Consider the following 23689-nt stretch of genomic DNA (forward strand, 5'->3'; position numbering starts at 1 on the left):
TTTTTTTTTTTTAAAGATTCTACCCCCAGTTCTCCTGGAATGTGATTCATAACATTTCTTTACAAATAAAATAATAGGTGAATGTTTAGTAGGAAGACGTAACCATTTCTCCTTTTCAAATGAGTGTTGCAGGTGGAGATAGCATCTTATATTTATACAAATTACTCTTTCTTTTTTTCTTAATTGCAAAATGCCTTCATATGGTTGATCTCAATTAATCAGCAATTACTCTTTCTGAAAAATAAGGCATTTTAGTATTGAAAATGAAAGACTAGGATATAAAGTAACCTGACTCAGGAGAACACTACCATGGGACTAGAACCAGTATCCTGACTGCAAACCCAGAAATTAGATCTGATCTCTTTATTAGGAATAGATTCATCACTGAGCAACAGAAAAATGAAAACAATACTGGTTTAAACAAGAGAGAAATTTATTTGTCTGTTAAATTTACTTCTCTCTCACATCAAGGTCAAGAGGTAGAATCTATGCTCTGTTTTGCTCTTATATTCCATTTCCAAGATCACTGAAAGGTCCAAGATGGCTGCTCTAGCTCCAGCCATCATAAAAGCATTCCTGCTAGGAGGAATGAAAAACGGAGAGGAGAGTAGCATGCTGCATCTAAGGACACTGCTTCACAAGTTTCACAGCATAATCCTGGCATATCTAGTCTGTGGCAAAGCCTGAAATAGAAGCCAGGTTTCCAGACTCCTATTCCAAGCTTTTCCCAACAATCTGTCTGCTACTCTTGACATTTTTCATCAGAGTTTTTTTTTTTTTTTTTGAAGGAAGACACTCAAATTTCTGTCTTTTAGCTCATTCATTACTCTTTGTCCGTAGTAGGTGATTTTTCTCATGAAAGCCTAGATAAAGTAAGGTGGTCATTTCAGTTTGACCTCTAGGTACCTTTATTTGCTAATTTGCTCCATAATGGTCATTTATGGTTAACCATATTGACATAAAACCTGAGTTTACTTTCTGCAGTAGTCTTCTGCCTTAACATAATGCCTGCTGACAATTAGATTATTCAAAAAATATATCTTCTATACTTGTATTGGAAAATAGGTATTGTCATCAAATCCTGTTGACGAAAATATGTAGACAGTTGAACATTGATTCAGCTCTTAGCATTGTGATTAAAATGGTAGCCCACAGAACCATGAATAATGTTGCTTTATTGAGAAGTAATTACTGATTTACTAATAAGCTATGGTATTGGAATGACATAAGCAGCATCTTTCACTGACCAGTGAATTTCATAATCCACTAATAGTTCAGGACTTTTGAAGAATATCTGATTTTGATACAATTTGGTATTCTAAAAAATAGTTATATTTAATCTGTAAGTTGGTTCATTTCTAAACAAGTTTGTACCCAAAATTACATTTCAAGTGGTTCAGTGATTTTCTTTTCATAGCCCATCTGTGAAATTTTGTCCATAGCTTGCAAATAATGAGCTTTTATTGAAGAAGAATATTTTAAAGGTAAAAATCATGAAGCTTATGATTTTGTTAATATAAAATAAACATATATCAAAGATTTTATTTAGCTCACAAATTAAGGAGAGAACCAGTAAGATCTGAAGAGAAGGGTAGAAAAACAAATACATACATAGGCGATCAACAATGCTGAAATGAATTTGCTGGGAAATTGGCTTTAGGGGTCAGTTGCATCTCCACTAGACAAAAATCATCTGCATCTCTCTGGCAAGAATCCTTTGCATTACTATCAGTTTTCTACAACTTTCAGAGTATAAAAAAGCTCAAAGACAATGACAGTGAGCATCTACCAGCTACCCGGTGGTCTTTTTTGCCCATTTCAAAGTCTTTTTAAAACTTTTTGACACCTTCAATAATGTTTGTTATTGATTTGTTCTAAGTCAGATTTATTAAATAGAACAATTATGTGATAATCACTTTAAAGTCCCTTCAAGGAATCTTAGATTTTTACAACAACTAATCATAAATATTGTTAAAAATATGTTATGAGCAAAGGACTTCTTTCCCTATCTTTCTTTTGTCTTCACCCACCTAAACCTTTTTATTTGAAAGCCTCCTAACCTATATATTTTCTTTCGTGATAGAATCAGGTGAAAAAAATAAACTGCAAAAAACAAATCCTAGTTCTACAAATATTGGTTTCTTTTTTCCTTTGCCACATAAGCATATGTTTGGCAATGTTAAATACAGAAACAAGTGCTTTGTTGCTTTTTGGTGGGGTCTCCATACAATAAGCTGTTTAAAAGTATAAACATGACTCTGTAGAGTCACATAAAAATTGTTCCCCATAAGAAGAATGAAAATTTAAAAGATTTTAAAAGCTATTTGGGCAGTCCATTAATCAAAGACAAAATTGGGCAATCTCAGATCCTGTGATGAAAATTCAGTGAAATTTGAATCCACTCATGTCATCTTTGAAATGTAGATACTTTCCAAGTAATTTCCAAGCTGAGACCATTATTTGTTAGAAGGTACTTGTTGATGTAATTACCCAAGTTGTAAAAGTGGGTATTGTGGCGTCATTTTATCATAATTTGAAGCCCACAGAAATTAATCACCCATTGCCCTCCATCTATCTGCTTACCCATCCCAGCCCCAGACAACCCAGCTCTTTGTTTCCAAGAATTTCGATTTTCCGAAGCAGATGCCTCTTACTACCCTCAGATGTAAAGAACACAGTACCCTGGTTGCATTCTTGAAAGGGGGAAGGGAAGCATCACTTGCAGTCCTTCCAGTTTATTCTTATTCTCAAGATCCTGCAGGAAAATGTCAGGCTGTCCTGCCACAGATGTAGAGCTGCAAGTTTGAATCAAGATGGCTGCATGAGGCCCTTGAGCCAGAGGGAGCAAATTAACCAGCCAGCGGTTCTCGCGTCTACGTCTCACTTCAGGGTTGGGGGAAGCTGGCAGTCCCCCAGGTCTCAGGATCGAGTCTCAGAATCTCAGCATTGTCCTCTCTTGGTTAAGTGCTTGCTGTGGATTCAGTGAGCGCTGTTAGCATTTAGGGAGTGTAATTAGAAAAGCTTGCTCTTTTGAAAGACATTTTTGAGCCAACATTGCCTCCCTCTGACATGTTTGTGATGTAAACCAGAAAAAAAAAAAACCCAGAATACAAACAAAATTTTTTTAAAAAATTTTGGAGCCCTTTGGCTACTTCAGACCTAAACACATATGTTAAACTGCAGCCCTGCTCCAGAGTTTCTGGACAAATGGGTTAGGGTTAGGTTTAGGGCTCCAAAACTCACCCAGGCACCCTCATCTTCAAAACCAGTGTCGTGAGGACTGTGCACATCTGGCTTCCCACTTCTGCACCTCTGTTTCCTGCATTTGTTTTACCCACACACCAGGGCTGTTACTCAGAGCCTCTGCTCACCCCCGACTTTCTGCCATAAGCATCTCAGTTCATGGTCTGTAGAAAAGAGCTCCTATGTCCACCCAACTCTGTTGTATGTTCCTAGAAATCAGGGGCTATGTTGTTTTATTTTCTGCTTCCTTTTATCTTTGATTTTTTTTAATTGCAGTATAGTGGATGTACAATATTATGTAAGTTAAAGGTATATAAAATAGTGATTCACAATTTTTACAGGTTATACTCCATTTATAGTTATTTTAAAATACTGGCTATGTTCCCTGTGCTGTGCAATATATCCTTGTAGCTTATTTATTTTATATATAGTACTTTGTGCCTCTTAGTCCCCTACTTGTATCTTGCCCCTCCCCTCCCACTTGTTCTCTGTATCTGTGAGTCTGTTTCTTTTTTATTACATTCAATAGTTTATTTTTTACATTCCACATATAAGTGATATCATTTGATATTTGTCTTTGTCTGGCGTACTTCACTTAGTATGATAATCTCTAGGTCCAAGTGTGTTGCTGCAAATGGCAAAGTTTCATTCTTTCTTCTGGCTGAGTAATGTTCTATTGTACATATATACCACATCTTCTTTATCTGTTCATCTGTTGAGGGACACTTAGGTTGCTTCCTTGTCTTGGCAATTGTAAATAATGCTGCTGTGAACATTGAGGTGCATGTATTTTTTCTAATTAGCATTTTCATTGGGGGATGGGTATATACCCAGGAGTGGAATTGCTGGGTCATATGGTCTGCTTCCTTTTTTATGAAAAATTTTTAACTTACAGAAAAGTATACAGGAGAGTACTGTGAACACCCACATAACTATCAGTTAATATCAACACTTTTATCATGTTTGTGTTCTCTATCAATTTTTTGGCTGAAAATATTTAAACTTAAATTATAACATCATTTTCTTTCATCCCTGAATACTAACACATGTATCTCCAAAAATATATCCTCCCATTTATCTATATTATCAGATCTAACAAAAAAATGAGGATAATTTCCTAATATCATAGGAGTCCCAGGACATATTCAGTTTTCCTCATTCCTTCTCAAAATATCTTCTGTGGCTTTTTTCTATCATTTGGATCAAATTAAGGGTCATAATTATACTTGATTATGTCTCTTAACGTTTCTGTTAAAGGAAGGCAGCTCCTCTTTTTTCTACAGTGTGTTATTTCCCCATATTAGGCCAGTGTGTAGTGGAATTTCCCACATCCTGGATTTGTCTGGTTCTTTCCTCATGGAATGATTTCTCATGTGTGTGTCCACCGCTGGTTGTCCCACTGTTAGGGACTCTAAGTGGTGGCCACCAGATTCCTCCATGAGGAACGTGTGTTTCCCCGTTGACACTGGCACGTTTTCTCTGGGGTAGTATTTTGGCACCAGGAAAGTATCCCATCAGCTTTTCTCTAAGTGGGGGTAGCATCCGTGGATGGGCCTCACCCGAAGTGAGCATTTCAACAGGGGCTGCAAAATGGTGCTTTGCTAAATTCATCGCTCCTTCTAGAAATGGTGCTTTTCTAAATTCATCATTCCTTCTAAAAGTGGTGATTTTCTAAATTCATCATTCCTTCTTCATTTATGAGTGGGCAGTTTTCTGAAAGGAGGGGCTCTCCCTCAGAAACAGGCTGTTTGGTGTCCCCATACTACTGAAAAAGCAGGATGAATCCTTAATTATGAATTTTTAATTACCAATTTTCAGAGAAAGGAGTTGCTATAATAGTTGCCTTCAGCTGTGGAAAATGAGAACCATTATGTGGGTACCATTATGGACTCATGAGTTGTTTTTGTAAGGCCAACTGGCCCGAGGCAGGGGAACACAATCAGATTCACAGGTTGCATCAGACCGAAATTCTCTGGACCACCCAGTTCCAGAAACTGCCCTGGAGACATTCCGGACCACCCAGTTCCAGGAACTGACCTGGGGACTTTGAACCCAGCCCAGCCTTCCCGCCTTTCGAGGGGCGGGACTAACGGTTCCCCAGGATACCCGAAAAGACCACCAAATAAGGAATACCCTGCGCCCTCCCAGATTCACCACACCCCTTTACCTTCTTCCCCTGTAAAATCTTGCCCAACCCTCGCCCGGGCGCGACTTCTCTGGCCCCCTTTCTCTCGGACCAGTGAACCTCGCCCGGGAGCGCTCCCTAATAAAGCTCACTTGAAGCTTTCCTCTGTTTCGCGGTGCCGTTTGTTAAGATCCGACCTTACAGTTTTATGTATTTGATGTGTTTTAATCAGTTACAGCATTGTTCTTTTCATGTTCTGATTTTCCCAACTTTGACTTCCGAGGGCCCTCCCAGGTGGTTCTCCTGTGCATGTGTGTGTTGTCTGGTGCCACAAGAGTGCTGTGTAATAAACGAGCACACACCTTCAGGGACACACACACACACACACACACACTTGTGTATTTTTCACACATCTGCTTGTCAGCTGGTGGTTGGTTAGGGAACTCTGCTTATCCGTTGCGTGATCTGCTCGTGTGGCTGGACACCCAGCAGGCTGTTGGCCGATCTGGAATAGCCTCTTCTCGGGTGACCGTGATAACCCGGCTGTGATTCACACTTGATTCTCCTCCTGGTGCCAGAAGATGAGGTGAGAGATGTTTGTGTTTGTCTCATGGCGATGGCAGAGCCAGGAGGGGGCAAGTCAAGTGTCTGCTTGCTTATATTCCATCCACCAGTTCAAGTCCTGTGTCTGAGCCCAGAGCCAAGAGGAAGGACCAGTCAGAGTTAGATGTGAAGGCTGAGACAGGATGGGGCAAGAATGGGCGCCAAGACCCATCACTCACTGAACTCTTCTTTGCCTTCTGGCCAATAAGGTGTCCCAGGTTCATACTGTACTTCCTGTGCCTCAGATCTAAAAATACTTGTTTCTTCAAATATTCCTTGTTCTTTTTAGTGAGAATGGTACTTAGGAACCAAAATCTGAGTGTTTAGGAAATCATGTATCTAATATTTCTATGGACAAAACTAGCAAATACATACTTTAAAAAATAAGCAAATGTGTTCCTATTGATATTTCTGACACAAATTTAACACTACAGGGCCTATATATATTATATATATCTTTATTGGAGTATAATTGCTTCACAATGCTGTGTTAGTTTCTGTTGTACAACAAAGTGAATTAGCCATATGCATACATATATCCCCATATCCCCTCCCTCTTGAGCCTCCCTCCCACCCTCCCTATCCCACCCCTCTAGGTCGTCACAAAGCACTGAGCTGATCTCCCTGTGCTATGCAGCTGCTTCCCACTAGCCATCCATTTTACATTTGGGAGTGTATATATGTCCATGCCACTCTCTCACTTCGTCCCATCTTCCCCTTCTCCCCTGTGTCCTCAAGTCCGTTCTCTACGTCTGCGTCTTTATTCCTGCCCTGCCACTAGGTTCATCAGTACCTTTTATTTAGATTCCATATATAACACTACAGGATTTTAACTTTTACTGAAATTTATGATTTTAAATGTGGATTTATTTTCTCTTATACAGAAAATCCTACTTTCTCATAACATTAGTAGAATTATTTATTTGCTTGGAATCATGTCTTATAGTACAGTGCTGTGATTAACTTGGAGCTTTTCGATAGCCAGCATCAGTAATTGCCATCTGACCATTTTAATTGTAAGCGTCCTTAAGTCGGGGAACATGGCTAATTCATGGTGTGTCTAGAAGAGTATCCCTCACGTTGTAAATGTTCTTGGGAATAAATGAAATGTCCACTGGTTAGACTCTTTTCTCTGAGTTTTGCTTCTTACACCCACCTACCTTTTCTAAGCACATTGGAAACTCCTACCTTGGAGTTGGAAACTCCTACCTTTTCTAAGCACATTCTCATGAAAATAAGTTACTTATCCACTCTTAGTAAAATGCACATCATTTATTTTACATTTTCTCACCATCTCTATTTGTACTGATGTTTCCCTGGTATGTTGGAGGATTGTGTGTAGTTCTTATAATTTCAAATAAAAGGCCATAGTTATCATGGTGGGTACTTTTAAAAAAAAAAAAATCACGAATTTCAACCCAACCTAAAAAAACAGAAAAAAAACCTTTGGCATTTTTTTTCCACTTGACTCCTTTTTTTTTTTGTAAATTTATTTATTTTATTTTTGGTTGCGTTGGGTCTTTGTTGCTGCGCGTGGGCTTTCTCTAGCTGTAGAGAGCAGGGGCTACTCTTCGTTGTGGTGTGCTGTCTTCTCATTGCGGTGGCTTCTCTTGTTGTGGAGCCCAGGCTCTAGGCGTATAGGCTTCAGTAGTTGTGGCACGTGGGCTCGGTAGTTGTGGCTCGCGGGCTCTAGAGAGCAGGCTCAGTAGTTGTGTCTCACGGGCTTAGTTGCTCTGTGGCGTGTGGGATCTTCCCGGACCAGGGCTCGAACCTGTGTCCCCCACATTGGCAGGCAGATTCTTAACCACTGCACCACCAGGGAAGCCCTTGACTCCTATTTTCAATCCGTTGATTCTGATGATGATTACTGGGACTCTGGTTACCATATAACTTCATGTTCTTTTTTAAGGTGTTGTGACATTTGGGATAATCTGGAAATACTTTATTTAAAAATCTTTTTCTCCCACAGCTGTTGCCTTCATTGCCTATAAGAGTGGAGGCACATAAATGGCAAGAGGTATCAGAAGGTCTGCTGACCACCTTTCAAGGACATCCTTTGATTTTCTCTTTGATAGCCATGGCTTGAGAAGAGTGATTTTTTTCCAGATCGATGATAGACTATGGTGTAAACTAAGGCATTCTTTGGGAATAAAATGCTGTCACTTATTATAACTTCAAAATATTGCTGTTCAGAATAACTTCCTGCAGTGATGGAGATGTTCTGTCTCTGCTGCGTCCAGTACACCACTACCCACTAGCCACGTGTGGCTTTGAGTGCTTAAAATGTGCCTTGTACAAAGAAGGAACTAAATTTTAAATGTTATGTAATTTTAATTAATTTTTAATATTAGTAAGAACATGTGGCTAGTGGCTACATATTAGCACCACAGTTCTACATTATAAATATGGTCCACCTAAAATTTTCATTTGGCTTATATTTCCTGAAATGTGTTAATTATAACATCAGGTTTCTAATTATAGTTGTTTCTTCCTATAACTCTCCATACGAGGCTTAATATTTACAAACCGAAGGAAAAATCGCTCTTAGCTGTAGGCAGTGTATCTACATCTGGATTGAAGACTGTCATTGGTTGCTGCAAATTTTCGCCCCTGGCTCCTGACCTTGGAGGGAGAGATTTCAGAATTTTTATTTTATGACCTAGTGGTTACTGGAGAAATACGATGAAAACACAACCACTACCTGCCTGCAACCCAAGTACGTGCAAATTACTGCAAAAGCCTAACAAAGGATAAAATGTAAAAATGAGCCAGCATAGCTTTATTCTCATTGTAGCTGCATGATCTTTTTTAACTACTTGAACTTTAAAATCAATTTTAACTTTTTATTATAGAAAATTTTAAACTTAAACAAAAGTAGAAAGAATAGTAAGTAAACTCCTATTTGTCCATAACCCAACTTCAACCATTATTTCCTGTTGGCCAATCTTACTGTGTCTATATGCTGACCTTTTTCTCCTCCACCCATGCTATTTAGAAGCAGACCCCAGATACCATATCGTTTTATCCTCTTTGTTTCACTATGTTCATCTCTAAAAGATAAGGACTTGTTATCTTGTTAAACAGAAAAGCATAACCACCATATCACACTAAAAGAAAAAATAACCCCCAAACGCTATTAGTTCCTTAATAGCGTTAATTATCCTATTAATCCTATTCATACCATTAATTATCTTATTTGTGTTTAAATTTCTAATTGTCATATAAATGTCATTGTTTATTTGAAGAAGCCAGGCCATTTTCCCTGTGGTTTCTCAGAGTCTCCTACTTGATTCTTTATGGCGTGAATGGTCCTCCGTCCTCTATTTCCTGCAAGTTCTGGTTGGTCTAGTAGCCTGACTGGGTTTGAGGGTTTTGGCTCTGGTTGTGCTAGCGCTTCATCAGTAGTGCTATATTCTTCCTCACGGAGGCAGTCCATGCTGATTGCTCTCCTTCTGTGGTGTAGCAGCCCCGGCTGATTGGCGCCTTAACTCATCAGGAGCTGCAAAATGGTGATATGCTAATTCCATCAACCTTTTCCATTTGATAACTGGAATACTTCCATAAGATGAAACTTCCCCTTATCTGTAATTTGGTTACCCAGTGATACAGTTTGTATAGGAAAGAAGGGAAATTTTCTTGATGCTTTCCTTTTTCTTGACCAGTTTTTAAATAATATGTTGATTTATAAGTATCCTCTAATAATGATCAATTGAATTAGTTGTTTCTTTTTGAAGTATCATTCTAAATTCATGAACTTATACGTAATTAAAGAGCTTCAGTCCGTTCCAGTTATTCTTATTAAAGCCCTAAATGGCTGGTCCTTGGCTGGTGGGAGCCTTTTCAGGTTGGTTTCTGAATCATTTTGACATGGTAATAGAATTTGATAGCTTTGCTGGTCTCTAGGATAGCTCCTGTCCCAGACCTGGAATCAGCTGTCTACAGAAGGAGTCCTGCTTTCCTTTGGTGGGAAATGGTATTTCTAGACTACAGCGTGGCTGTTAGGGATTTATATTTTATGACCATCATATGGATATTGACTGTGTAGGAAATATATGCTTATATAATTTTTAGGAAATATATGCTACGTGTTATTAGAATGTACATAAATAGAAATAAATTATATCTGAGAAAAAAATAATAAATGGAAAGAACAGTGTTTCTATCAGCATTGTTTAAAATTAAAAGAAGATAATCATGGGGCTTCCCTGGTGGCGCAGTGGTTGAGAGTCCGCCTGCCGATACGGGGGACACCGGGGCAGGAAGATCCCACATGCCCCGGGGCGGCTAAGCCCGTGAGCCGTGGCCGCTGAGCCTGCGCGTCCGGAGCCTGTGCTCCGCAACGGGAGAGGTCACAACAGTGAGAGGCCCGCGTACTGCAAAAAAAGAAAAAGAAAAAAAAAGAAAAGAAAAAAGAAGATAATCATGAGAAAAATCAAATCTCCATTTATTATGTGCACTATTTGTTTCAGTAATTAAAATCTATTTCTGTGCATTAATTCTTTGTGATATTTGTATAATCAAGGATTAATATGCTCCTCAAAACCAACCAGCATATACAAATTATACTTGACAATGAGAACTAAATTATCTCAGTTTTTAAGAAATCTATTGTACCATAAAATGCCATACATTTTTAAAGTTTTCACCTTGGGTAAGGCTTTTGAAAGTTGCTAATAATACATTGTTGTTAAGCAAAAGTAAGCAAAACATAAACATAGCTAATATATGATATTAGCTATCTTTATAGCTAATATCAGAGGAATGACTCAGAGGAAATGACTGGAATTTTATCTTATTTTTGGAAGAGTACATAAAATAATTTGTTGCATTGCTGTATATTTTTATATCACAATTTAGAGAAACAAAATAAAATGAAACTTCCCCTTATCTATAATTTGGTTACCCAGTGATACGGTTTGTATAGGAAAGAAGGGAAATTTTCTTGATGCTTTACCAGTTTTTAAATAATTGTGCTAGTTACCAGTGCAACTTACTCTATTTCTTTAACTTTTTAGCTTTGAAGAATTGCTAAAGTACACAGAACAATTAAATTAATGATGTATTTTAAATGCAAAGCACTGGATAGTTGGCACAGGAAGAATAACAAGCCAGTGGGTGGTCCTGTGCCAGATTTTCTTTGGGAAGTCTTTTCCTAAGGACCTCCCCGTTGAGCATGGCTTTTCAATTTTACCTTCCTATCCTCACAGCATTCAGATGCACTCCTTTTGTAACATCCTTTTGCCCTGCAGTGACAGGAGTAAAGTAGCTGTAACAGAATCTCACAAAGAGACACAAAAGGTGTAATTTGAGAAAACCACCAGGTCCATCTCTCCTTCCTTTTACTTTGGCCCAGAGCACTCCCTCTTCTACAAGGAGTTCTGCCTGTTGTTCCACAAGTAGGTTGGATATTTGGTGACTCAGACTTGTGATAGGATGCATGTGTTAAATGCTTCACATATTTTTTAGCACCAACTTTCATATCAGTTATTATGCTAAGAGTTAGGAAACCAAACAGGTGTGGCCTCTTCCCGTGAGAATCATGACTCTAGAGGGAGAGAGCTGTAGTAGCAAATAAGCAACGTGCTGTGATGGGCATAAAACAAGGTGAATGACACGTCAGGGGTCAGCAGAGAGATGGATTCTGCCTGGCAGAGGCATGAAAAACTGCCCGGAGGAGAGACCTTCACGCCGAGCCCAGGAAGATTGTGCCTGGCGGGGGCGGGAGAAGGGCACCGCAGCCAAGGCAGCGGCACAGGCATCAGAGAGGCTTGGAAGGCAGGACTTGTTAGGATGCTTAGTTAGTGGGGGATGGTGGGAAATTAAGATGGGAAGAGAAGACAGGCCAGAAGACGAAGGGCTTCGAATGTCAGACTAAGGAGTTCGGCCAAAGTAGTCTCTGCCAAGGAGCCAGAAAAAAAGTTTTGAAAAAGAAGTGTGGCCTTGTCCCAATAGAGAAAGGGACAGAGGGTCCCACTGGGAGGCCCTGGAGTAGTCCAGGGTGAAGGTGACAGCCATCCAACCCGGGGCAGGGCCACCGGGAGAGTGGGAGAGCCTTCAAGAAGAAGGATGAGGGGCTTCCCTGGTGGCGCAGTGGTTGAGAGTCCGCCTGCCGATGCAGGGGACACGGGTTCGTGCCCCGGTCCGGGAAGATCCCACATGCCGCGGAGCAGCTGGGCCCGTGAGCCATGGCCGCTGAGCCTGCGCGTCCAGAGCCTGTGCTCCGCAGCGAGAGGGGCCACAGTAGTGAGAGGCCCGCGTACTGCAAAAAAAAAAAAAAAAAAAAAAAAATGAAGGTTAAAGGAAAAGACTTTCAGATGAAACAAAGTTAAAAGAATTGGTTGCCAGCAGATTCATATAATCAGAAATCCTAAAGAAAGTTCTTTATGAAGTAGGAAAATGAATGATATCTGATGGAAACTCATATTTTCGATAAAGAGCAAAAAGCATCAGTAATGGTAAATAGTGGGTAAATGCAAAGAACAAATTTTTCTTTTTTTACTTTTTCTTCTTAATTTCTTTATAAACCATACTATTGTTATAAACAATAATTATAACATTGTCTTGTGGAATGTATAATGTATGTCGATGTAATACACATAACAGTTATCACAGCATGGGACTGGATGTGGACCTGAAAACTGGACAGATTTCTATATTTCATGAGAAGTGATACATTATTAACTCTTTGTAGATGCTGAAAAGTTGAGTACATAGTATAATCCCTAGGACAACCACTAAAAAAAGGCAAAGAAATACAGCTAAAAATAGGGAAATTAAAACCGTAAAAAATGTTCACAAAATAAAATGAAAGTCAGGAAACAAGAAAGAGGGAAACAAGAAGTAGAGGAGAAAAGTAGAAAACAAAGCCCCGTGAAAAAAGTTATAGACCAAACTCAGCCATATCAATAATTTCATTAAATGTGAATATGGTACGTTTACCAGGATAGACCATATTTTGGGCCACAAAAATGTCTTAATGAGTTTTAAAAGACTAAAATCATGTACAGAATATTCTTTGATCCAGTGAATTTAAATTAAAAATCTATAAAAATAAGAGGACCAGAATAACTTTACATATTTGAAAATTAAACATGTTTCTAAATAATCATTGGACCAAGCAGACTTTTCAGGAAAAATTAGAAATAATTTGAACTGAATAATACTGAATTCAGCATATCAAAATTTGTGAGATGTAGCTAATACCATGCATAGAGGAGAATTTTTAGCTTTAATAGTCTTATTAAAAGGATGGAAAATCAAACCAAAGATCTAAACTTCCATCTTAACAGACTAGAAAAAGGAAGAGAATATTAAAGGCAAAGCAAGTAGAATAAAGGAATAAGAAAGAAAAGAATGTAATTCTGTGGAGTAGAATTTAAAAAGCATAGAAATGATAATACCATTGGAATTAATCCAGTCTGCACAGTGTTTTTCATTCATCAACTGATTATCGTGTGAAATTTCTTTACCTTCAGACTGGCTCAGTGTCATCCCCTTCACTCAGAAAGATAGTATTATTTTCTTTTTAAAAATTTTTTATTGGAGTACAGTTGCTTTACAGTGTTGTGTTAGTTTAAGATGTACAGCAAAGTCAATCAGTTATACATACACATATATCCACTCTTTTTTAGGTTTTTTTCCCATATAGGTCATTACAGAGTATTGAGCAGAGTTCCCTGTGCTGTACAGTAGGTCCTTGTTAGTTATCTATTGTATATGTAGCCGTGTGTATTTGTCAATCCCAGTCTCCCAGTTTATCATTTCTTCTTCCAATTGTGTGCCCTGTCTCTCCACTTGCAATCCTTTCAGAAAGTTTACTCTTTCATTTGTAGTATGTGTACACACCACACACACACACACACACACACACCCCCCTACATGCCTACATATATACCCCTACATGCATACTATTCAGGGGGATTGCTCCATTAATTTTCTAAGGGGGTATTTGAAATCTCGGTTGAGTTACAAAGGACAAGTGTCACTGAGGATACAATGTATAGAGCCAAAGATATTCATGACAGTGACACTGCCAGTTCCTCCAGGAATAGCAAAGGAAGCTGTGGACCAAATGAAAATAATTTTGCAGGATATGGTATGCATGTGGACGTATACAGATTTCACCCCAAAGTTTCCAATATAGGAAATCAGTCCCCTTAGTACCAACTGTCTCCGCCCCTTATGGTAGCGGGTTTCTTAATCTGCTCTGTTGTGTCCACTCTATGTGTCCTACCCAAGAAAAGTCTAGAATGTTCTAAAGATTTTATGTGTGTATATGCTTGTGCTTTTTATGTCAGTGTGCAGACTATGAGAAATGATTCAGAGAGAAGCTTCACATGCAGTTATATGGAGAGGAGCAAATTTAAAGGACCCATTTCACCATATTTAAAGGACCCTTTGATGAAATGCAGGATATACTTTTGTTGGAACTAGTCAATTCACTTACCTGTGTCCATCAAAAGCTAGTGAGTTCCTTGATGTTTCATGTTTCTGTTTTATTTCCTCTCTTGTAGATAAAGAATTCATCTACAGAGAGCAGAAAGGAAGTGTGATACTGCAGAATGTTGAAACAAATACTTCTACGGTGTTAATAGAAGGCAAAAAAATTGTAAGTACTCTCTTTAATGACAAGGATAATTTCAGTTTTCCCGCCTTCAAGTCAGTAAAGCAGAAAATGACTTTAGGTTTCAACTTTTCATATAGCCAAGCAGAAGCAATAAACTTGTAATACTACAGGCTGAGCAGCTACAGATAATGTGAAATTGAAACCACACTAATTTAATAAGATGAAATCACCATTTCTCTGAGTATACGGGAAATTTCTCTGCAGGTGTTGGAAACAAGTGTTGCATATCATATATAATTCAAAGATAAGTCCTAAGGCATTTGCACATTTACAGAACAATTGTAGTAATTCAGAGAATACTTCAGGACTGCTTGCACGATCTCCTATTTTTTTAAAAATGCATCTTAAAGTGTGCAGAGAATATTAATTTAGGCACTGACTATACTCGCTCTAATGACATTAAGTGATGTTTATGCTTTAGAACAAGTACTGAGTCGATATGAATGCCACTGCTTCATCGTCTGGGAAAACCTGTTTCCCCAAAGGTAATGGCGTTAAGATTTGGAGTCCATGTAACAGTTAATGATATTTATTAAAGAATTGACTGAAGTTATGTACCAGAAATCGATTTAAAGAGAATTAACTGTTTTTTTCATATATGTTCATGCTTATTTTTAGAAGGAATAAATCTTCAGCTTTAGGGAGTTGATCATTTTCTTGTCCAGTACATGGAGGAAATCAAAGGAAGAAACTAAGGCCAAGTCTGTGTTAAAAGCAAGAATTAAAACAGGCCACGAATTCTCAATCAGAACCATCATAAGAAGCCTCTGATGAGAATCAGAAACATAGGAATCCTAGAATCCTGTGATCTGGGGATCAGAGACGATAGAAAAAATTAGCTGCCTGGTTTTACAGATAAGGATCCCGAGCCCAGTGTAGTGAGTGAGCTTTCCGGAGTCCTTGGGTGAGCGTTCAGGCAGGTCCCCGGAGCCTTGTCCCAGGGACAACAAGGGATGAAAGGATGATTCCATCTTTGCGTTGCCCTATCCCCTGTCCCACACAAATGCTGCCCTACCTTCTCAAGAACATGACACTGCTGTTTAAATACTCTTCCTTTCTTTTTGGTGTAGCGATACCTTTTTCTTTAAGAATAAACATTTTCTTGAGGTTTAGTATGGGCTGGATCCTGCCCTTTACAGAGACTGTTTGCTGGCGTAAGAGAGGGCTAGCAAGGTTGTATGATGGTGTAATTCCCAAAGCAACAGGTATTGAATTCAGTAGTAGTCTGCAAAGTAGGACCCGACCTGGAAAGAATGAATGTGCCTGCATTTTTGCATTAAAAAATCATCTTTGGTAGAACGGCTCCTGTAAGAAAAGCTGATTCAACTCAAAAATACTGAAGTTGCAGAAATAGTTTTCTCATATTAATTGAAAGGAGAAAATGATCAGACCATTGCTGAGGGTAAGTACATGTTAATGCCAGGATGTTATCGATATTTCCCATAAGGATGTCAGTTTGCTGAAAGTAGGGTACTGTTGGTACAGCTGCACTTAGTAAGGAAATTCAAGACTAGGAACAGCCTTCTCTTTCTCCAATCAATAACTTGTGACAGATCGTGTATTTTAACTGAAGTTGTTTTAGCCAAGTAATAAGGTGACTTCAGAAACCTCCTTAGGTAAAGAAAAAAGGAAGAGCTCATCTTGAAAATTGGAAGGTTTATTCTGTATGATGAAATTCCTTCTTAAAATGTCATTTATTCACTCACCTCAGAAACATTTGTTGAGAACCAAATGTGTACAGCCTGATTGACACTGTTCGTGATCATGCCAGTTTATTCTTGGCTCAAAGCTACACGTAAAGGCTCCTGTAAACAGACCTCAGACGAAGGAAAGAGAGGAAAAGTCATTGAGTGTCTGCATCATCATTTAGAACACAGAAGCTCTGGATTTAAGTTCTCTTGAGCCAGTTAAACTTGTGCTTCAGTTACTCCATCTGCAAGTTAAAGCTGATGGAATGATCCAGCTCTCTGTATTTTCATGAGCAAGTATTAAGAAGGGGAAGCATGATGTTCAGAAGGGATCACAGTCGGCGGACCCTCTGCTCCCGGGAGGATGAGTGGGCTGGAGAGAGCGGGCACACAGGGCAGTGGCTCTTGCCCGGTTCTGCCCGCCTGCCTTTCCGATGCTGGTTCCCTAGGTGGTCTCTCCTTATTTGAAACCTGGAAGCTTTGAGATTGTTTAAATGATAAAAGTAAGCTGAGGAAGAGGCTGTGCTACCTGTGAGGCCACCTGTAATCTTTAGGTTGATTTTTTTTTTTTTTTTTTGCGGTACGCGGGCCTCTCACTGTTGTGGCCTCTCTCCCGTTGTGGAGCACAGGCTCCGGACGCGCAGGCTCAGCGGCCATGGCTCACGGGCCCAGCCGCTCCACGGCATGTGGGATCTTCCCGGACTGGGGCACGAACCCGTGTCCCTTGCATCGGCAGGCGGACTCTCAACCACTGCGCCACCAGGGAAGCCCTTTAGGTTGATCTTAAAACAACCTGAAACTAGTGGAGACGTGAACATGAAGCAGTGAATGCCCAGGTCAGCAGAAGTTTAAAATAGTAACCTACAATCTGACCTCTGACCTCGTTCTCTTTCCCCAGCCACTGAGAAGGACCGTCACACACAAGGTCACACAAGGGTCCTCCAGCCTGCTGGCCTTGAGCATCCCCCTGGCTCCTTGGCTTCCGTGACTGGCTCTTTCCCGGGATGGATCAATGGAAGGGGAGGCAAATGAATGCAAACACTAGGCAATCCAGCACAAGGGCTTTGTACATCATTGATAATTATGCAAATGAGAGCTTGTGCTGTGCTGGGCTCACCTGGAGGGTTCTCACCTGCCTCCCCAAACAGCTTCCTTTGACCAAAAGGAATTCAGTCATCCCTTCTCACAGCTCCAAATGGTAGAAATCAGATCATGAAATATTTCAGAATACCAGAAACACTTTAAATTGTGAGTTCACATAGACATTTAACCTTCTAAGGCAATTCCATCCTGGTTCACACTACATTCCTTTGTTTTTTATATTAATTTTTTGATGGTGAGATATTCTCAGATCCTTATTATTTGGTAGCATCTCATATTTGATGTGACATAATAATTGATTTTAGGAAGGATTTATCAAAATATCCTGGTCCCTTTTCCAACTTCTGTGTTTTTTTTGTTTTTTTTTTTTTTTTGCAGGATCCTCCCAGAGTGTTTTTGTTTTTTAGTTTTTATTTATTGGGGTATAGTTGCTTCACAGTGCTGTGCTAGTTTCTGCTGTAGAGCAAAGTGAACCAGCCATACATATACACATAATCCCCTCCCTTCTGGATTTCCCTCACATCTAGGTCACCACAGAGCATGGAGTAGAGTTCCCTGTGCTCTACAGCAGGCTCTCACTAGTTATCTATTTATACATAGTATCAATAGTGTGTATGTGTCAATCCCAATCTCCCAATTCATCCCCTCCCCCTCTCCCCCTTGGTGTCCATACGTCTGTTCTCTACTTGTTTGTCTCTGTTTCTGCTTTGCAGATAGGTTCATCTGTACCACTTTTGTAGATTCCACACATACGCGTTAGCATATGACATTTGTTTATCTCTTTGTGATGTACTTCACTCTGTATGACAGTCTCGAGGTCCATCCACGTCTCCACAGATTTTTGAGGTGCTCCGTTAGATTTCTGCAGGGAAGGAAATCACAAGCACATCATCTCTGCATGAGCTCGGACATCTGCTGCCTGCTCAGTAGTCAGGCTCATTGGAGGCAGGTTCTAGCTGAATTAATTTTGTCTCTTCCACGGTGCTTGGCACTGTGACCTGTGCATAGTGGGTGCTCTGTAACTGTGTATTCTATGAATGGATATAAAACACACAAAACCGAGGTGAGCGGCTTCCCTGAGCGTCAGTGTGGTGAGAGGTTTGAGGTGGTCCCTGACCCCGCTCCTCCCTGCCAGCACTGCTCTCTGCTCCACAGTGACAGGTCCTCAGGCAGCTGTGCAAGCTCTGTGTACCCCGTCCTTCCCCTCAGGAGCATTGTCTGGATGACATGAGAGGACAGACGTAGAATGTGGGTGCAAGTCAGTGTGACTCAGGATGGTCAGGTGGACTGGAGGACCCGGGCAGCTCAGGGCTCAGGCACACAGGGTGACCCGGTCAGCAGCAGGGAGGGGGAACGGGCCTCCCTTGACTTCGAGCTCCTTCCTGCAGGAGGTGTGTCTGGGCCGCCTCCCAGGGTGAAGCAGGGGCATTCTCTCCGATTTCTAAAAGTAAAACCTAAGCTAACTTTCACGTGGATTACATACAGGCAGACCTCATTTTATTGAGCTTTGCAGATGCTGCGTTGTTTTGCATATTGAAGGTTTGTGGCAACCCTACGTCAAACAAGTCTTTTGGCGCCGTTTTTCCAACAGCATTTGTTCAGTGTGTGTCTCTGTGTCACATTTTGGCAATTCTCACAATATTTCAAACTTTTTCATGACTATTATATTTGTTATGGGAACTGTAATCAGTGATTTTTAACGTTACTGTTGCAATTATTTGGGGGCACCATGGAGCACATCCATACAAGACGGAGAACTTAATTGAAAATGTTGTGTGTGTTCTGACTGCTCCACCAGCTGGCCGTGCCCCTGTCTCTCTCCCTCTCCTCAGGCCTCTCTGTCTCCTGAGACACAACAATATTGAAATTAGGGCAAGTAATAACCCTACAAGTTCCTCTAAGTGTTCAAGTGAAAGGAAGATTCGCATGTTTCTCACTTCAAATCAAAATCTGGAAATGCTGAAGCTGAGTGAGGAAGGCGTGTGGAAAGCTGACAGGCTGAAAGCTAGGCCTCTTGCTCCAATCAGTTAGCCAAGTTGTGAATGGAAAGGAGATGTTCTTGAAGGAGATTAAAAGTGCTCCTACAGTGAACGCGCGAATGATAAGAAAGTGAAACAACCTTATTGCTGGCGTGGAGAAACTTGTAGTGTTCTGGATAGAACATCAAACCAGCCACAACATGGCCTGAAGTCAAAGCCTAATCCAGAGCAAAGCCCTAACTCTCTTCAAGTCTATAAAGGCTGAGAGAGATGGTGAAGCTACAGAAAAACACCTTGAAGCTAGCAGACGATGTTTCCTGAGGTTTGAAGAAAGAAGCCATCTCCATGATATGAAAGTGCAAGACGAAGCAGCAAGTGCTGATGTAGAAGCGGTAGGTCATCCAGCAGGTCTAGCTAAGATAATGAATGAAGGTGGCTGCACTGAACAACAGATTTTCAATGCAGATGAAACAGCCTTATGTTGGAAGAAGATGCCGTCTAATACTTTCATAGCTGGAGAGGAGAAGACAATGCCTGGCTTCAGAGCTTCAAAGGACAGGCTGACTCTCTTGTTAGGGGCTAATGCGGCTGGTGACTTTAAGCTGAAGCCAATGCTCATTTACCATTCCAAAAATCCTAGGGTCCGTAAGAATTATGCTAAGTCTTCTCTGCCTGTGCTCTATAAATGGAACAACAAAGCCTGGATGACAGCACATCTGTTTACAACATGGTTTACTGAATATTTTAAATCCACTGTTGACACCTACTGCTCAGAAAAGAAGATTCCCTTTAAATACTGCTGCTCATTGGCAGTGCACCTGGTCACCCAAGAGCTCTGATGGAGATGTACAATGAGATTAATGTTGTTTTCATGCCTGTGAACACATCTATTCTGCAGCTCATGGATCAAGAAGTAATTCTGACTTTCAAGTCTTATTATTTAAGAAAATACATTTCGTAAGGCTGTAGCTGCCAGAGATAGTGATTCCTCTGATGGATCTGGGCAAAGTCACTTGAAGACCTTCTGGAAAGGACTCACCATTCTAGATGCCATTAAGACTATTCATGGTTCGTGGGAAGAGGTCAACATCTCAACATTAACAGCAGTTTGGAAGAAGTTGATTCCAGCCCTCATGGGTGACTTTGAGGGATTTAGGACTTCGGTGGGGGAAGTAACTGCAGATGTGGTGGAAACAGCAAGAGAACTAGAATCAGAAGTAGAACCTGAAGACGTTGACTAAAATGCTGCAATCTCGTGATAAAACTTGAGCAGATAAGGAGTTGCTTCTTATTGATGAGCAAAGAAAGTGGTTTCTTGAGATGGAATCTATTCCTGGTGAAGATGCTGTGAAGATTATTGAAATGACAACAAAGGATTTAGAATATTTCATGAACTTAGTTGATAAAGCAGCTGCAGGATTTGAGAGGATTGACTCCAATTTTGAAAGAACTTCTACTGTGGGAAAAATGCTTTCAAACAGCGTTGCACGGTTGAGAAATTGTTTGTGAAAGGAAGGGTCAATGTGGCAAACTTCACTGCTGTCTTATTTTAAGAAATTGCCGGGCTTCCCTGGTGGCGCAGTGGTTGGGAGTCCGCCTGCCGATGCAGGGGACACGGGTTCGTGCCCCGATCCGGGAGGATCCCGCGTGCCGCAGAGCGGCTGGGCCCGTGAGCCGTGGCTGCTGGGCCTGTGCGTCCGGAGCCTGTGCTCCGCGGCAGGAAAAGCCGCAGCAGTGAGAGGCCCGCGTGCCAAAAAAAAAAGAAATTGCCACACCACCCCACTGATTTCTTCCTTTTCTCTCCCTCCCTCCCCCTCCCTCCCTCTCTCCCCCTCTCCCTCTCCCTCTCCCCTTCCTCCCCCTCTCCCTCTCCCCCCCTGCCCCCAGAAGTGCATTTACAGTGGACTTAATGACATTGATTTCTCAGGGGCTGTAATTCATACAGAAACTTACTGTTATCTCTCCAATCCGTCTAAAACATAATACACCAAAAATTCTCTGGAGGATGAAGTGTTAGCCTTTGCTTGAGATTCAAGTTTTTAAAGCTGAAATAGTCTTTGCAGATTATGTGATTCAAACCCTTCTTTTCTTTGATGAGGAAGCCAAGACGGTCCACAGACAACAGTGGCTTGACCTGCACTTCACGAGCTGTTGACCCAGCAGGCCCATTCAGTATAGCCCACTGTGTTACCTGTGATGTTCATCCTTTTTACACCCTCTTTACTGATAATACCAGCGGTAGCAAGGAGTGGTACAATGGATACAGTCATTCACTGTATTATTTAAATTGTTCCAGGTGTTTGGGAAAGCAACTTGGCAATATATTCAAGATTAATAAGAATATTTATGTCTTTTGACTCATTCCAGGGAATTTTTCATAAGTAAATTATCTAGAAAGTTTTTAAAAACAGTGAAAAGTACCTGAAACTGAAGAAATAAATAAATAAAAATAAATAAAATATGATGTAACCATTAAAATAATAGTTATGAAGGCTATAAAGTAATATGAAAAATATTTATGCTGTTATACTAAATAGACACAGAAGAATACAATATTAATACACTTCAGTTAACAGCTGTAAACATCAGCTATGTCCATTGAAAAAGCTGGGAAGTGAACAATGAACTCTGACAGTAGCTTGTCATGTTAGGTGGTGACATTTTGTGTATTATTTTCCAGTGTGATGATTTCCATAATTACTGTTTCAATGCTGTTTACTCAGTAATTTTAATCAGATTTTTAAAAATTCAGCCTTACATTTCAAAGACATTAGACTTCTTCCATTGATGAATATGTAAGAGCTGTAGATGGTTCCTAGAAACACTTGGAAGAGAAAACAAGTAAATTAAAAAAAACGCATCCTGTCATTATGCTTATGTCAGGTTTTCTCACTTTTTATGTCTTTACTTGTTTAATTACTAATCCACTTGTTTTAATTACTTATTTAAATTACTAGATTAACATTTAGCCTTTTTGTTTCTCTAATTTCTCTCTCTGATTTTATACAATCATTAGCCTGTGGAATTTGAATTTTATCTCACTCTCTAAAAATTAATGAATTCTGACTCCTCACAGGGAGAGACATAATTACTAGTATGATTAGAGCCATTCCAGAATCCAGGAGAGAAACAACAGAGGCCCTCTGGAAGATGTGCTTCTAATCTCAACCATATTCTTCCCCAAACTGATGCTGCCAGACCCACAGCTAGAACAGCATCTGTGGTGGCGCCAGCCGTGCCCAGCGAGCATTTCCACCCCAGACTGACTGCACTTGGCACCCAGGTTAGAGCGAGGAAGGAGGAATAGCCTTGTGTGTGTCCATAATTCAGAGGGTAAACACTGGCACCAATGGTGCCCATTGAAATGTCTTATTTGGGCCACAGAGTAGTTTTTCACAAACTCAACATCCAGATTTCTGGCTTCTCTTGAAAAACTGGAAGATCTGGCAGCAGCGAGACCTAATTCTCTCACAGATCCAAATCTGGCGGGTGGGGCAGGGAGCAGCTGGCCTGTCCCCATAGTTGACCACAAGCACTGACTTCTGACCAGACTGGCCTCAGGGTTTCAAACCCCCTTAGTCCAGGAACAAAAGGGTGGCCTAAAAAGTCAACGTCTTTTGCAAGAATGTTGTAGAAAGCTTTGGTACAGACTGTCTCTCTGTATTCTGTATTCGTTTCTGTGTCTACATGGTTCTGCCCATCCTCTTTGTCCCTCTGTGTTTTTCTGTTTTCCTCTGGTGTCTCAGATGATCGCTTTCATTTTATTCCTGATTTTTTTCTTTTACTCTTTTCCCCTCTCTTTCTCCCCTTTCTTTGTCTGCTTCTCATATAACAAGATAGGACAAAAACCAAAAGTATCTTTGACTTATTTTAGTTCTCATTTTCATTTCATAGGCTATTGCTTTTAATTTTTTAAATTGTAAGTAGGACAAATCATTTTCAAATGATTATTTTCTATTTAAAAAAAATTTTTATTAAAATATAGTTGATTTACAATGTTGTGTCAGTTTCTGCTGTACAGCAAAGCGATTCAGTTACACATATATGTATTCTTTTTCATATTCTTTTCCATCATGGCTTATCACAGGATGTTGAGTATAGTTCCCTGTGCTACACAGTAGGACCCTGTTGTTTATCCATCCTATATATACTAGTTTGTATCTGCTAATCCCAAACTCCCAATCCTTCCCTCCCCCATGTTTTTAATTTTTAAAGTACATGAGTAGCATACCTTATACTTACGTCTTTAAAAGACCTGAAAAGAAATAAAGTAGCAGCTTGATCTTTCTGGCCCCAAACATGCTGTTCTCTTTAGGTGAGGGGT

General features: G+C 40.2%; 1 protein-coding gene across 1 annotated transcript in view; it reads left to right on the top strand.

The window, feature by feature from the left end:
- The window catches only part of DPP6 (dipeptidyl peptidase like 6), a 772816-nt gene that overhangs the window by 438949 nt on the left and 310178 nt on the right, over positions 1-23689 (top strand). Inside the window, exon 4 of the mRNA XM_033863543.2 lies at positions 14485-14579. Within this exon, the coding sequence (XP_033719434.1) occupies positions 14485-14579 (95 nt within the window). The remainder of the gene's footprint in view (positions 1-14484; positions 14580-23689) is intronic.

Source organism: Tursiops truncatus, chromosome 9, assembly GCF_011762595.2.
Source record: "Tursiops truncatus isolate mTurTru1 chromosome 9, mTurTru1.mat.Y, whole genome shotgun sequence".
Classification (NCBI taxonomy): Eukaryota; Metazoa; Chordata; class Mammalia; order Artiodactyla; family Delphinidae; genus Tursiops; species Tursiops truncatus.